This window comes from Lactuca saligna, chromosome 7, assembly GCF_052625555.1.
Source record: "Lactuca saligna cultivar CGN05327 chromosome 7, ASM5262555v1, whole genome shotgun sequence".
Classification (NCBI taxonomy): Eukaryota; Viridiplantae; Streptophyta; class Magnoliopsida; order Asterales; family Asteraceae; genus Lactuca; species Lactuca saligna.
This window is the reverse complement of record NC_136423.1, coordinates 9,508,977-9,525,773: the sequence shown is the minus strand read 5'-3', so window position 1 is coordinate 9,525,773 and position 16,797 is coordinate 9,508,977. Positions and strand designations below refer to the sequence as shown.

Below are 16,797 nucleotides of genomic sequence, written 5' to 3'. Positions count from 1 at the left end.
GTAGAAGCCGAATACCATGGTGTTGCTAATGTTATTCAGAGACTACCTGGATGTGTAATCTCTTACTTGAACTTTATGTTCACCTTTTCAGAGTGATGACTGCTTACTATGACAACGTATTTGCTGTCTATCTGCCATAAAACCCAATCCAACACCAGCACACCAAACATGTGGAGATTGATATAAACTTTGTGCATGAAAAGGGTCGTCTTGGCCATGTTCGAGTTCCTCACATTCCTACATATATGCAATATGCAGACATCTTCACAAAAGGCTTACATCGCTACTTGTATCAACAGTTTTGATCCAGTTTGAGCATCAGTCCTTCCCCAGCTCAAACTGTGGGGGATTATCCGCCGATCATATCTTACGAATGTATATATCTTGTAATTATATTTTATTGTATAATATCCTATTATATACCCCCCCCCTTTGTGGGTACATCTGTTTGTATTTATTCCATATATATAGTGCGTTATTTATCAAAAGAAAGGGATCGATCCATAAATCAATAATCATTGTTAAGTCAAAGCCCGGAGGCGATGCTTCGTGCTTGTCGACCTTCGTTCATATTTCTAGCCTTCTAGGGAGTCTGTCTTGTTGGTTTAGGTTAAGTCGATACGCAACACAACACAACCCTCACTTAAGTGAAATACCCCTTAGTTGATTTTACCAAATTGCCTTTACAATTAAAAAAGAAAATCTTAATTTACCAACCGATTACTGGCGAAATTTCAAATTTGTTGATATCCTTCGGTAAACCATCGGTATATTGTAACAGATTAACGACCAATTTTATTTTATTGTAGAACCGTCACAAAAAAAAAACATCGCTAATATCCTAATAACTCGTCCATCGGAAATCTGTCGGTATCTAGTCGTTTTTTCTAACAAATTTTACTTAGATCAATTTACCTTGGGGTTTAGGTCTTGCAACCCATAGATCAATTTTTACACTAGTAGAGTAGCTTGGAGGCGATTTTGGAGAGCTAGAGCATTCATCTTCTCATTCTTCTAGTATTTGCTAATTCCTTAATGTTAAAACATTTTTATGATTATTGTGTTGTTGCTATGAGTGGCTAATTACCTTATTTTGGTTGACTGAGGGCTAAAACCTTTGAATATTTGTGAGTTTTGAAGGATTCATGTTTGGTTATCATATATCTCATGTTTACGATTATTAATTCATAATTTTTATGCTTGTTTAATACTTTGATCATGAGCTTGGTACTTGATGAGCAATTGTTGGTGTCTTTCTTTGATTTAGCAATGAGATACTGAATTTGCTTAGAATAAGGGTTTTATGATGGTAGAAATTATCTCCAGCTTATGGATCATGACTCATTTACGAATGTGTAAGCATCCTCCAGGAATTGGGAATTGCTTCATTCTTAAGGCAAATCAATTTCTTGGGTTCAATTGCTTCAATTGAATCCTTGATTTTGATTAAAATGTTTGTTGTAAGCTTCCCCAACTTATTTGAGAAATTTTGACATATCATGCTTGATGATTATTATAACCAATTTGGGTTGAATGATTAACTTACATATTGTATCCTAATGATAGACAAAAAAATATTCATTCTGTTGAATTACCTTAGTTGACCAATTCTCTCTAATATTTGAACATCTCATCATCTTGCTTAATTGCAAGCATTTTAATATTTCAAGTCTTTTAGTTTTCAAACAATTCACCAAACTCTCCATTTTAGTTTAATTGTAGTTAATTGATTTTATTTCACTTATTCAATTGGATTGTTACGGTGATGGAATACAACCATTTCCGTGTGGATCGATCCTCTTTTACTACTATATTACGTTTTATTTGCAAGCAAGAGAGTATAATTTGCTTGGTGGACTTGACATCCCACCACTATTTTTTGAATTTAATCATAATGAAAGTTTGACTATTTGTTATATAAAGACAAATCAAAGATCTTGTGGATCAAACTAAGCCATTTTTTCAAAGGGCATTATTGGAATATGTGCAGGCTCGATTTTCGCTAGCAAAACTAAATCCTTCAACTACATACCATTCAGATGCTCCTTTAGTACCCGGTGGGGATATTCTTTTCACTGATGATGTTAGCTTTGAAGTCTTTTTGGATCATCTTCAACGTTTGGCAGTTCAATAAAAAGTTCTTCAGATTTTAAAACATTATACAACTAGATCTCTAATTTTTTAGGTTTGTCTTGAGGGAAGGTCTACTGGACTAACCGGCCGTTCAAAAAAAAACAAACAAACAAAAAAAAACGATTCTCAAATAAATAGTCAGATATAATTCAGCATCACTTGTTGCCAGAAGGGTAAAATTGTTATTTTCTCATTTTCAAAGTGTTCATCTGGTCTAGAAAAAAAATGGTCCTTGTTTATATAGCACTTACTTCAGACAAATAGACATCATTTATCCATTCAACATTTTCATGAAAAAGAAAAAAAAACACTTAATTCTTCACGTAGTAAGTTATAGAAAAAGTTTCAATAAGGGTGCTTTCCCATTAAGGGGTTGTTTGGTAGGATCTTAATTTTTAAGTTCTGAATTTTTAAGAGGTCTGAATTTCAAAGAGGGTCTCAAACTTTAAGATCTGAATTTTTAACATGTTGTTTGGTTGTAACCTCTGAATTACTGGACTGAATTATAAAATGACCATTTTACCCTTTAGTGTTATGTTTTTTGTTGAATTCAATGCTTATGTTTATAAAATAACCAAACCAACTTCTTGAATAATTATAACAAAAGTATAAACACAATACAAAAATCCAAATTAGAAAAAAAAAAATCAAATCAAACATATATATTTGACAAAAATCAAATCAAACAATGCTCAAATATAAAGAGGTAAAAGTATGATGCTATAATAAATAAATAAATAAAATTACATTGCTATTTCTTGTATTTAAACCGTACAAAAACAATCTTACAATAGCTATGAAAACAACTTGAACTCTATGCTTATATGGATCACATTACATGTATACAACCACATTCATTTACACATCTTGACAAGTATAATACCCTTATCTAAGAGAACACAAAGAAAAACTTTGAATAAATCAGAAAATTGAAACCATTCCATTCATTCTTTGTGCTCCAAATCAATGATATGTGGTTAGCTACCGGTGATTGTCCTGAACCTTTCTTGTCCAACAATATCCCACTGCATAAACATGGAACATTCAACATTAGTTTCATACAAATACAATCTTATATATCTTTTTAGAAGAGACAGAAAAGGAACATTCAACATTAGTTTCATCCGAAGTTCCAATTGCTCAAAGTCAAACATTAATGCCTAAAGTTCCAATTGCTCAAATGAGAAATAGAAAAGGAACAATTTTGACCAAAAAAACATCACAGCCTTCATCCATCATCATCTTGACCATCAAAAATCACACAATGCTCTAAATCAATAACAAATTTGGAAACAATACATCAGTTTATGATAATAATAATAATCATTATTATACCAGAAAACTATAAATCAATAACTAATTTTGAATGATACTATGTTTCACCACTGATTCAAAACATCACGGAAAACCTAAAATATGAATATTTAAAAACTCGGTATATTAAATCGATTTTCGACTTCACATCATGAAAACAATTCGATTTCTTGAATTTGGAGTGATTTTAGCAACTTTATACCTGACCAACGAAGGAGATTGGAGATCGACTGGTAGAGACCGACGTTGTCGAGGGCGGAACCTGGAGAGGGTGGCGCTTTCGAGGGTAGAACCAGTGATGTCGGAGCTTGGCGTCGAAGGTCGTAGTTTGGAGATGGGAGTCGATTTCATGGAGGTGGAAGTGATATCAGAAGTCATGTGAAACTTGTAAGTGTGCGAGGTTTACGATGGGGCGGCGATGCTATGCGAGTCGACAATGGGAATAGGTGGCCGACGATGGGATGACGTGTTCGGTGATGGGAGGAGGTGGTTGGCGTTGGAGTTGGTCGGAGGTGGGAGGTGGGAGGAGACATGAGAGGATCTGATGAAGGTGAGTTGCGTTCATATGAGATATGAGGGCAATACAGGGAAGGCTCGTATTTTGTTTATTCAGATATAAGTTTAGGTCTGAAAGTTTAAGAGGATTTTAAGAAATTAAAAGTCTGTTATTCATAGCCTACCAAACGCTCTATATCTGAAATATTAAGAGGTTGTCTCTTAATTTCTCAATTAAGACTTTTACTTTTTTACAATTTTGTTCTCATGTAATTATTCCTTCCATTTCCCCAAGTATTTGTTTACATCATTTATCTAGACAAACATTAACAGTGAAAAAAAAAACATGCCAGCAGATTGCTTCAATTTCATAATTTTAACTTCAAAATCAACAAGATTTTGGAAACAACGATCAAACACACATAATTTATTTGTAACATAGTACAAGATTTACATTACATGAGAACCTTCTTTTATTGATTTTCTTGAATAATAAAACAATATGAAAATATATATGTATTCTTGTATGGCAAATACAGATGATTTAGTTGCAGCTATGCAAGGATTTTGCCCACCAAGTAACAGTGTGGCATTCTCAGTTGCCATTTTATTCTGTATATTAGTTATAGCACAACATGTAAGTTGTGTTCTACTTTTTTTTTTATTGCAGTTGGATCTTATATTCATGTTGTCTCTTCTTTTATTTCAGTCATGTCTATTGCCTTCTTAGCCAGATGATTTTTGTAGCAGCTCATGAATTTTGCTATGAATTCTGAAATAACACACAAACTTACATGTTAATGAAAACGTACAAGTGCAGAAAAGCACAAATGCAACAAATAAAACGTACTTTCATTTGTTTTAGTTATTTTTTATTATTTTTTATAAATAATCAAGAATGTGGGTAAATAACTAAGGAAGTCGATCAATGTTATACCTTCGATACTCATGAATTGATGGATAAGCTTTTTCCTTTCATCATTTGCATGTCTATGTTTATCAGCTCCCTGAATACAACAATAAAATGCTTAGTACTTATTTATCCTATGTTCCCTTTCAATTTCAGTTAAAAAAATATGAGTTTAGAGTTCTTACGCTATATTCCTTATATGTCTTATCGATCTGCTTATGCATCGACTCCTCAACATTCTTCTTCAGTTCAACTGCTAGAGTCTGCAAAATAGAGAGAGTATTATAAATATTAAATGTTGAAAAATCGTTTATATTTATAGGTTTTATCATTTCTTACTTCAAAGATGAACTCAGGTGGCACACTATGATCTATGAGATTTTGAAGTTTTCGACGAATGTCATATAGCCTGTTAACATAATCAATTCAACATGTTAAACAGTACAATACAGAACAGGACAAAATAGAAATTAAAAAGATGAGAAATATGAATATTTTGTGTAAAAATGTGTTTAATAATGAAGTCGCTTAGCTTACTGTTTGGGGCTTTGCTTTTCTACTATACTTTTGGCAATATTTGCGATATCATCTTCCCACCCAGTCAATATTACTTGATCTTCCTCCAAAAGTGAGCTGCAGATATATTATCAGAAAACAAAAACAAAAACACATAAGGATCCACACAAATACATATAAAATATGTATAAGGTGAATGAAACAGAACTTATTTTGTGAGGTAGCTTCAAAGGAGCGAATAGCTTGTCGCAAGTTATTCTTGGAACTAACGGCTATTCTTTCAGCCAATTTATTTGGCAATTCTATATTTTCATTTTTTGCTATGAACTCCAGGACTTGAACAATCTGGAAACAAAGAGGAATAAATGTTATATATAAAATCTATTTTAAAAACATATATATAAAAAGTATTGAATGAATGAATGAATGAATGACCTCTTTATTAGAAGGTGGAAGGAGTTGGACCAATTTGCAAATGTTTTTAAGGGGTTGAAGCTTTGAAGCATCTTGACAACAAAAGAAGATTTTATGACATCCTCTATACCGCTCTATAACCCATCTAATATACAGCAATGCATCAGTTGACAGCTTGTCTGCTTCATGCAGAATGATGGCTGCAAATCCAACCACTCAAACTCCTTACACATCATAATACCAACCTACTTTTGGGTAAAAGATAAAAGTATGATGCCTGTATTGATAGTGAGAATAAAGTATGTTGCTATATATATTCTGTGATTTACCCAAATAATGAGTTATTTTATACCTCTACAGTTATCATTGCTGCATCGTAGCCCCGTTTTGTTGGTTAAGTTATTTGTCTCTTTGATGAGTTCAACGATGACATGCTTCTCAAATCCTTTTAGTTCAGACAGGTTTATTTCTACATGTTGAGATGATTCCTTCACATTCACCATAATACTGCTTACTTCTTCCCCCTGCAAATACACAAACCTTATCACACAAACAAAAGTAGATATACATGTATAAGGTATATGTATATATGTATCATTATGTATATATTAGTCGTAACACTTGTACTTAATGTTTATTTTTGTCATAGTTTCTTTGTATAGGGTTCTATGTGTAACATGTCATTCTATTTATGGGTTTTCTCTCTGCCTCTTTTGGCATTCGAGAGTTTTCTCTCTTGGTATCAGAGCGCCTAATCCGATCCTCTCCCTTTTCTCTCTAAAAACTCTTCTCCTCCTCCATGGCCGGATCATCTTCTTCTGATTCTCTCCTCTCAATGAACACTATTCTCCACCTAATCTCCAATCGGCTTACCTCCTCCAATTACCTCAATTTCTGCCACTTCTCTAACATCAGAATCTCCTGCCTCTCGTTGATGGCTCCTCCGCTAAACCGCCTTCCACGATTGTCAAGGAAGGGACCTCTGTTCCAAATCCTGAATTAACAGAGTGGGAATCTGCCGATCAAAGGGCAGTGATACTTCTTCAAGCTTCTCTCTCTGAAGAGGCTTTTTCAGAAATTGTTGGTCTCTCTACCGCTAAGGAAATCTAGGATGCCCTAGAAGCCGCTTATAGCAGCTCCTCCGTCGAAAGAGTTCAAAACCTTCGAGATCAACTCCGCCAGGTATCAAAAGGCTCTTCCTCTGTCTCCGATTTTGGGCGAAAATTTCGCACTATTTGTGACCAATTGTCGGCCATTGGACACCCTGTTGCCGATTCTGATAAAGTCCATTGGTTTTTGTGTGGTCTCGGTGCTCCGTTTGAGACATTCTCCACCGCCATTCGAGCATCTCGCTCTACTGTGATGTTTCGCGACCTTCTTGCTCAGGCCGAGGGTCACGAATTATTTATGCAATCCATCCATGGGTCTGTCACTCCTCCAGTGGCGTTCACTACTCATTCGACCGAATCTCAACCAAATCGGGGTCGCGGTGGTTGGAATTTTCGTGGGGGTCGAGGTCGTGGGCGTCGTCCTCCGCACTGCCAGCTTTGTCGCACAAATGGCCATTTTGCCAATGCGTGTCCGCAACTTGTCCGGTATGCTTCGTTCACTCCGGGTTCTCCTTCCCCTGGATCGGACACTGATCTTGCTCGGGCCTTTCATGCCCACTGCCACGTGACTTCATCTGGTCCGGATTGGTATGTCGATTCGGGTGCAACCGATCATATGTCCTCCACTACTGCATCCGTTACAAATCCGGCTCCTTTCCCCGGAAACGGAAAGGTTTTCTTTGGAAACGGTACTGCTCTTCCAATTTCTCATACAGGACACGTCTCCTTTAAAGGAGATATCCACCTTCGGGATGTGTTAGTCGTTCCGCGACTTACTAAAAACCTCTTATCTGTTAGCAAATTAACCCATGATAATTGCCTGGATGTTTTATTTTCTCACCCGCATTTTTACATTCAGGATCGAAAGACGAAACGGGTTCTAGCTCAGGGGCAATGTAGTCAAGGTCTTTATGTGCTTTCCACTGGTTCTCATGCCCTTTTTGCATCCACCAAAGCTGCGTTGAAAGCTTCTTTTGATTTATGGCATGCTCGTTTAGGGCATGTCTCTTATGACACTATTTCACTTTTAAATAAACAGGCCAGTTGTTGGTTTCCTCCATTTTAGCTAACCCGTTCATATGTTCTTCTTGTCAAATGGCAAAGGCACATCAGCTACCTTTTGTAAACAATGATAAACGTGCTATGAATGTTTTGGATCTTATTCATTGTGATCTTTGGGGTCCCTCCCCCATATGTTCTATTGATTCTTATCGCTATTATGTGTCATTTGTGGATGATTTTTCTCGCTTTACGTGGTTTTACCCACTCAAAACTAAGTCCGGTTTTGTTGATGTATTGGATGTTTTTCTCAAATATGCACAAACTCAATTTAATGCCAAGGTGAAGATTTTTCAAAGTGATGGTGGCACGGAGTTTCTAAATCACAAAGTACGATCCTTACTTGATATTAATGGCACGTTCCATCGCATATCATGTCCTTATACCTCTGCCCAAAATGGTCGGGTGGAGCGCAAGCATCGACATATTGTCGAGACCGGTCTCGCAATGATGTTTCATGGCCGTGTTTCCCCTGATTATTGGGTTCATGCGTTCAGCTCAACGGTCTATATCATAAATCGCCTCCCCTCATTTGTCTTGCAATATAAATCTCCATTTGAGTTGCTCTATAACACACCGCCCACATATGCTCATTTTCGCCCTTTCGGGTGTAGGGTCTACCCATATTTACGGGATTATGCGGATCACAAACTATCCCCTCGCAGCCTTCCCTGCATTTTTCTTGGTTATTGCTCACAATACAAGGGTTTTCAATGCCTTGAACCATCAACATCTCGTATTTACATAACCAGGCATGCCAAGTTTGATGAACAATGTTTTCCACTCCTTGATGATTCCAAGGCTACTCCAGCACATTTGCTTGCTCTCACAAAATTTTCCGATGCCATGCTACCTGCTCCGGTCTCGCCGACTCCTTCCTCTAATCCACCACCGTCTCCAATGCCATGCAATATTTGTGTTGATCCTGTCCCATCTTCCGCTACCATTGAGCCTAATCCCACCAATGATGCCACGGGCTCTTCCTCCGACTCCAGTGACACTGTTTCTGATACAAGTGATGCCCTGACATATCCAGGTGGAGCTCCTTCTGACTCTGGTGACGATTCCTCTTCAGATTCCCCACCGACTGCATCACCTACTCCGGCTTCACCGGTTCCGCCATCTGGTTCTTCGGTACCTATACCGATCTCGAGTCACCCAATGATTACTAGAGCCAAGGCCGGTATTTTCAAACCAAAACATCGTGCGGATATGGCTACCTCCATCTCTCATGGGCTTATTGCAAAGATTCACACTTCTACTGATCCAAAAGGGTACAAAGTAGCTGCTCGATCTCCTCATTGGGTCCAAGCCATGGAACGTGAGTTGGATGCTCTCCGGAAAAACAACACCTTTACGTTGGTCCCTCGACCTTCCAATCATAATGTTGTCGGCTGCAAATGGGTGTTCCGAACGAAATATCTTGCTGATGGCGCAGTTGATCGTCACAAAGCCCATCTTGTTGCTCAAGGGTTCAGCCAAATTCTAGGTTTGGACTACTCCCATACGTTCAGCCCTATGGGCAAGGCTTCCACGGTACGTGTCGTCTTATCTTTGGCAGTGGCAAACAAGTGGGCTCTCCACCAGTTAGACGTCAACAATGCGTTTCTCAATGGGTCCTTAAGTGAGCTTGTTTACATGGAGCAACCGCCAGGTTTCCATAGTACCCAGTTTCCGGATCATGTTTGCCGCCTTAACAAGGCCCTTTACGGCCTTAAACAAGCCCCACGGGCGTGGTTTCATCGTCTCAGCACCTTCCTGCTTGCGAATGGTTTTGAGTGTAGTCGGGCTGACCCATCTTTGTTTGTTTTTAAACGAGACACATGCATTATGTACTTACTTGTATATGTTGACGATCTGATTCTTACCGGCAATCAGGACTCCGTGATTCGCTCATTTATCAACAAGTTGCATCTTGAATTTGCAATAAAGGATCTTGGCCGCCTAACCTATTTTCTTGGCCTAGAAGTGACATATACATCTGACGGTTTGTTTCTTGGTCAGTCCAAATACGCTCATGACATACTCCAGAGGGCAAACATGCTAGATGCCAAACCGGTGTCGACTCCTCTAGCCGCTAATGCAACATTTGTGACCACTGGTCTGTACGCTGATCCTACTCACTATCAGTATCGGTCTCTTGTCGGTGCTCTTCAATATTTAACCATTACCCGTCCTGATATTTCGTATGCCGTGAATCAAGTGAGTCAGTTTCTCCAAGCACCGACCGTTTCTCACTTTCAAAGTGTAAAACGGATTCTCCGGTATATCAAAGGCACCGTGTCTTATGGCCTTACATTCTCTCATTGGACGCCCTCATCCACTCTGCTTGGGTACTCCGATGCCGACTGGGCTCGTTGCCTTGAGACACGACGCTCTACCTATGGTTACTCCATCTTCTTAGGCGAGAATCTTGTTTCCTGGAGTGCTAAAAAGCAACCTACCATTTCCCGCTCCAGTTGTGAATCCGAGTATCGGGCTATGGCCAATACTGCTGCCGAGATAATCTGGATTACTCACTTGCTCCGAGAACTTCATGCTCTCCCGGATGCTCGCCCCACCTTGCTCTGCGACAACAAGAGTGCCATATTTCTCACACAAAACCCTATTTCTCATAAGCGTGCCAAGCATATTGAGCTTGACTACCATTTTATTCGGGAACTTGTTTCTTCCGGCAAGCTTCACACCAAGTTTGTTTCTACCAAGCTTTAGGTGGCTGACATTTTCACGAAGAGTCTACCGCGTCACCAGTTTGAATTCTTCAGAGACTTGCTCACTATAGGTCCCCCACCGTTCAGCTTGACGGGGGCTATTAGTCGTAACACTTGTACTTAATGTTTATTTTTGTCATAGTTTCTTTGTATAGGGTTCTATGTGTAACATGTCATTCTATTTATGGGTTTTCTCTCTGCCTCTTTTGGCATTCGAGAGTTTTCTCTCTGTATATTATTTGTGTAATAACGCGCTTCCTTGGTGATAATAATAAAGAAAAGGAAGCATTAGAGCCAATCAAGTTCGTTTGACCTAATTGGAATTTTATTAACTGCTAAAAATAGATATATGATAAATTATTTAAAGGAATATTCTAAAATGTTATAAGATTGTAACTAGACCATATATTTTTTCAGATCCAGAATTTCGTTTTCCCAGGTAATATCGAGCAACTTTCGAAGCCAACAAATTGGCTTTTTGAATTCTATAATAAAGTTAATAAATCCCTATATTTTCACTTGTTATAATCGTCATATACAACAATTTCCTTTTGTTTTTTATCTTGAAATAACTAGTAAGTTTCCACTTCTTACTTTGTTCGACACACCTAATTTTATCTATATATATGAATAAGATGGTAGCATTTGAACGCTCTACACTCAACTCTCTTCTAGTAGTCGATATTCAAGAAGATGAATATTTGCATGAATAGTTATGGCATATTTCAGAGTTCAGAGTATACCTTCAAGTTAAACGTTTTGCATTCATCTCGTGCCTGCAGAAACCAAGTTATTAGTAAATGGTAAGTACTTATAAACATTCTTACTATTACTCCATTTTTAGCGACAGAATAAATCCATCGCTAATATTTCTAACTTTTGTGATCTTCTATAACTTTCCCATAAACGATTCTATTCACATACTGATTTGGCTATATTGTTTGATTAATATAGAAAATAAGCAATTGTCGCTAATCTCTTTAAGATTAGCGACGGATTCAAGTGGTGTCACGTAGGATACCTGCACTTTATCGGGTCCATATGCTTCACGAAGCAAAGCCCATATCATTGTCCTTTTCCCAACACCCGCTTGTCCTTCAAATATAAAGTGGCGACACTCATCTTCATTTATCTACACAATCAAATCAAAATTATTGACACAAATTTGCCATTCTTCTTAATTCATATTCGTCTAACAACGTGATCTTAATTACCGTATGTTGCAACTCAATGGCTTTGTCCTTATTGCAAATAAAATCCTTGAGAGCTACCGGCCGGTATGTATCCGCCCATAAATACTTCTTCTCCTCCTTCAACTCACTCGCATCTTTTGCATTCACAACCATCTTTTTGGCGGCCGGCGGCGGCAACGGTGGTGATGATGGTTGCACCACCATAGCCGCTGGTGTTGGTGGCGATAACGATGGCTCTGATACTCTCTCCCTCAAGGACTCCTCATTCGAATTTTCAGTAGAGTAAACTTTTATCATTGTCGGATCTTTCTCATCTTTTGCCTTAAAAGAAAAACAAGATGCACTCCATTCCGACATCCTAACCGAAAAACTCGTTCTCGAACTCGTTTGACTCTCCCGATCTGGGCTGGTAGCCCTGTATAGGAGCCCTCTGTAATAAGGGCTTGAAGGGTCCAAGCTCTGAAGGTCATGTGTTGATCCACCGGAAGCAATATTCTCTGCTTCCGGATTTGTACTTGTACCCGGAGCTTTTTCCGTGTACAGTAGCCCTTTATAATAAGGGCTAGACAAGTTCCAATTCTGGATCTCATGTGTTACACCGGTAGCGGTAGCAATACTAGTCTCTGCTTCGGGACTTGTACCTGTACCGGGGACCTTTTCAGTATTTAGCAGCCCTTTGTAATAAGGGCTGCTATAATACTTTTTGTCTTCTACAGCGGCCAAGACTTGGAGGCTTTCTCGTGTTAAAGTTGAAGTCTTTTTTTGTTTCATGAAATGAGGGACTTTTCCGGGCCAAGCGAACTTGGAGGAACGAGAAGAGGAGTTTTGCGACGCATTTGAGAGGTCGTCAGGTAAAAATTTAGGGGGTTCGGGGGAGACGTGGGGGCTTTTCATGGGAAAAGTTTGTTGAAGTATCAAAACTTTGAAAGAGAAGGAAGGGTGGGGAGATTTATAGAGTGGGAAGGGATGATGACGTCGATTGGGTTAATTAATTAGGACGTGTATCACAAAGTGTTGGTTTGATAAGATTTAGGTGGGTTATGAAAGCGATGTTGTGATTGAGAAGTAAACAGGCTGGGGATTAAATTTGATCGACCTTTTTCCTTTTTCCTTTTGACATTGTGTCAAGGATAAATGTGTCCAAACGGGGTTAAGCCGGCATGGTTTTGAATTTTGATGCCACAAGATGGGCTTCTTTGCGACACCTTAAATTAAGAATTGGAAACCAACTCAACTAAAAAAACAACTCGATTCAAGCTTTAATTTCAAGCTTGTGTTCGAAAAAGTAATCTAGATTTTCGAGTTCGGTTTGACTCAAATCGATTAGTTATGGAGTAAAAAATAAAACTGCATTAAATTACAATAGAAATATTATAAAATGCCTACACTTCGCATGGATACAATTATTTAACCCTATTATATTGTTATTTGATCTAATATATTGTAAATCCTATAAAAACTTTGTATTTTATATAAAAAAACTTGATAATAATTTTATTGACAATAATTCCCATATAATTAAATTTAGGACTAATATTATAAAAGCCCTAAATTTTTAGTGTCTTATTGGAAAAAACCATAATATTTTTTTTATTGTTATAGCCACAACTTTCTCGCAGAATATTACTCTAACTCACTTAACAAGCTTCATGGTTAACTTTGTTAATTTTTTTGCAAAATCAATCCTAAAAAGTTCAAATTTGGTCCCTCGGCTTGGTAAAAAATTATATCACATTATTTGAACTTTTTAGGACTGACTTGGCCAAACAAGTTAATCAATTAACCACGAAATTCATTAAGTGAGCTAGAGTGATAATTCTACGAAAAAAATGTGACCATAGCAATAATAATAAATAATATATTATGGCATTTTCCAATTACGAGTTAAAATTTTGAACTTTTTAGGATTGATTTTGCAAAACAAATTAACAATGAAAGCTGTTTTGTGGACTTAATTAGCAATAAAAAAAATGCAAAAATCATTCATGATTTTTTTTTTTTTTTTTTTGGCAATTAAGTCCACAAAACAGCTCAACACTTGCCAAATAACTATTGTGTCAATGGACCGAGCCAAATTGTAAATAAATATTAGATATGACTTTTTCATTACTAGAGAAAGTTTAATGATTTTTCTGAAAAAAAAAATTATATACAGTAAAATTTTAAAGAAAATTCATATTTTTTATTAAAAAAACTCAAAATAAATATATCATCTACATCTTTTTCACTAAAAAAAACTCATTTTTATTTATTAGAAAATACAATAATTATAATTTATATATCTTTTTTGGGGGTTTTTTGTGATTATCTTCAATAAATATCATAACTAAAATCATAATTATATATCATTTTAGCATATATTTTTATAACTATTGTAGTTCTTATTTGCAACTATTTAACCATGTTGGCATTTAAGTTATGTGTTGTAGAACAACTTGAACTTAATTTGATCACTTTTTAAAAAGTTAAAACTCTCTTCATTGTCATTCTTTTCACATAAGTCATTTCTTTTTATAACGTTATTTGCAACTATTTAACTATGTTGGCATTTAAGTTATGTGTTGTAGAATAACTTGAACTTAATTTGGTTACTTCTAAAAAAGTTAAAACTCTCTTCATTGTTATTCTTTACACCTAAGTCATTTCTTTTTTACACCCAAAACCTGAATATTCAACAATGAAGGTAGTATATGGCCTAAAACACGCTCCATGAGACAAATCAACGAAGTCCTTTTAATTTTATATGATAACTACAATCTTAAAGATATCATTGATATCTTGTATAATTTAAGAGGACTTTGTTGATTTGCCATATGGAGCGTGCTTTTATACCACATTTAGGTGTGGACATCTGGAAATCTAGACTGGACCGAACTGGGAACTTGACTTTGACTTGGATATGATAAGCCTCAACAGGTCCGGTCTAAGAGTTGATATGGTCTGGTCCGGTTTTGGTTTAAATACTCACCCCTATAGTCATAATAGATAAACTAACTTTCGGTAGGACTTCATCGAGTTGTACCATATGAACCTAAAGTGATACCATTCCAACGGGTACAAGAACCCAAAAACCTACACCTACCTCAATAGGTTTGATCCAAAGTCCACCAATTTCTACCAAATCAGTTTGGTCCATGAGTCGGTATGGTCCGGTTTGATCTAAATGCTCACACCTAGACACATGATATCTTTATTGTTGAATTTCCGGATCTTTGGTGTAAAAAAGGTGACTGGGGTGTAAAGAATAGCAATAGAGAGAGTTTCCATTTTTTTAATAAATAAATTTGAGTTTTTTTTTTCAAATTAATTTAGTATATATAAAAAGAAAATTTTTCAAAAAAGTCTTTAAACTTTAACACTATTAAAGAAAGGGGAAAATGACTTTGGAGGGTAACGAACTATCGATTTTGTTCACATTTTGTCACTTTTTTTATACTCTATTTACCATTAAACTTGTTTTTGATGTTCATAAAAACCATTATGACCGGCTATATATTGTAGGTTTAGTCGGTCAAGTTGAATTTTCTGGCTAATCTATGAAATTATTAAGAAAAATATGGATTTTCCGGCGAATGTATGATTTTTTCAACAAAAGGATGAACACTATGAATGACTTAAGCTTGTTTTCACATCTGAACACTGTGAATATGAATTGGAAAAACATATATACAAGAAAATTGAAACCCTTGCAAAAAGTTGAATCTGCAAAAAATATGAACACTATGAATGTATGTCCAGAAACCCTTGGTACATGAAAAACATACAATAAATCAATGAGGTTCCTAATCGAAAATATGAAAATGTATGTGTTCTTAGTTCGTTCTTGTTCTTGTTCTTGGGAATAAAACCCTAGAAATTAAGTTCGAAGATGCCATAGAAATCTAAAATCAAGTTCGTGTTCTTGTTCATGGAACGATTCAAGAAACCCTTGGATTTTGTTCATGGAATGCAACCTAAAATTGAACCTTAGAGTACAAAGAAAAAAATTAAAGTTGCCATGGAAATCAAAGCTGAACGATTTTTGATGAACTTGAACTCGAAGTTGCCATGGAAATAGAAAATTGAAGTTGATGAAGGAACCCATTGAAGAAAGGGGGCTAGAAAATAGATAAGAATAAAACTTTGTAGATCTAGAAAATAGAGAAGAGGAAAATTTTGAAAAAATCAAACACATTTCAAGGTTTCAATGGTTTTTGTGGGTTTGAAATAGCCGAAAATCTCATGTTTGCTGGAGGCTCACCGAAAATGATGACTGGAGAGTCGCCGGAGTTGATAAAGTCATCAGAAACCTTCAATAGTTATTGCAATGGTTTTTGGGAGCATCAAAAACAATTTCAATGGTAAATAGAGTACAAAGATAAAGAAAATGACCAAAATGTGAATAAAATCGATAGTTCATTACTCTCCACAGTCATTTTCCTTAAAGAAAAAGTCATCATTGATTGTTTGTTTACAATTTGCCCAAAAAAACCGGTCATCATTGATTGTTTGTTTACAATTTGCCCAAAAAAAACCGGTTAAACCGGCATTAACCGTTTTTTTGGACTTAAATGTGAAAAAAAAAAAAAAAATCAGGAATGACTTTTGCATTAATAGAACTAAACTGTAGAGACATTTTTTTGTGGATTTTCTTTTGAAAAATACTTTTGAGTTTGACAAACCTTTTTTTGACTTATTGTTTTTTCAAAAAGTCAATAAATGAATAAGTTGTTTTGAAAACAATCAAAATGAATAAGTTGTTTTGAAAAAAAAATCAATAAATGAATAAGTTGTTTTGAATAAGTGAAATATAGGTAAGACATTTCACAAAACACTGAAAATTGATATATTTTGCAAACAAGGACGTTATGTTATTAAGAAACTAGATTAAATAGTGGAGACCATTCTTTTTTCAATTTGCAAATCTCAACGACTCTTTTTATGATACAGCTAAAAGAATAGTT

General features: G+C 36.2%; 1 protein-coding gene across 1 annotated transcript; it reads right to left on the bottom strand.

The window, feature by feature from the left end:
• Positions 1–4,322: 4,322 nt before the first annotated feature.
• On the bottom strand, positions 4,323–12,760 carry LOC145004379 (replication factor C subunit 3-like). The gene is made up of 11 exons (XM_078963278.1): positions 11,876–12,760; positions 11,683–11,793; positions 11,405–11,437; positions 6,135–6,306; positions 5,804–5,982; positions 5,577–5,713; positions 5,390–5,485; positions 5,192–5,261; positions 5,038–5,115; positions 4,880–4,949; positions 4,323–4,714 (listed from the first exon to the last, which is right to left on the bottom strand). The coding sequence occupies exons 1-11, from the start codon at positions 12,746–12,748 to the stop codon at positions 4,626–4,628; spliced, it is 1,908 nt and encodes a 635-aa protein (XP_078819404.1). The 5' UTR covers positions 12,749–12,760; the 3' UTR covers positions 4,323–4,625.
• Between the last annotated feature and the right edge of the window lie 4,037 nt (positions 12,761–16,797).

Coding starts and splice junctions, on each gene's coding strand:
- LOC145004379 (XM_078963278.1), bottom strand. CDS start 12,748: ATGAAAAGCCCCCACGTCTCCCCCGAACCCCCTAAATTTTTACCTGAC. Junction 5,486..5,576: donor GAAGCTACCTCACAAAATAA/GTTCTGTTTCAT, acceptor ATATATCTGCAG/CTCACTTTTGGAGGAAGATC. Junction 5,116..5,191: donor CACCTGAGTTCATCTTTGAA/GTAAGAAATGAT, acceptor TCTATTTTGCAG/ACTCTAGCAGTTGAACTGAA.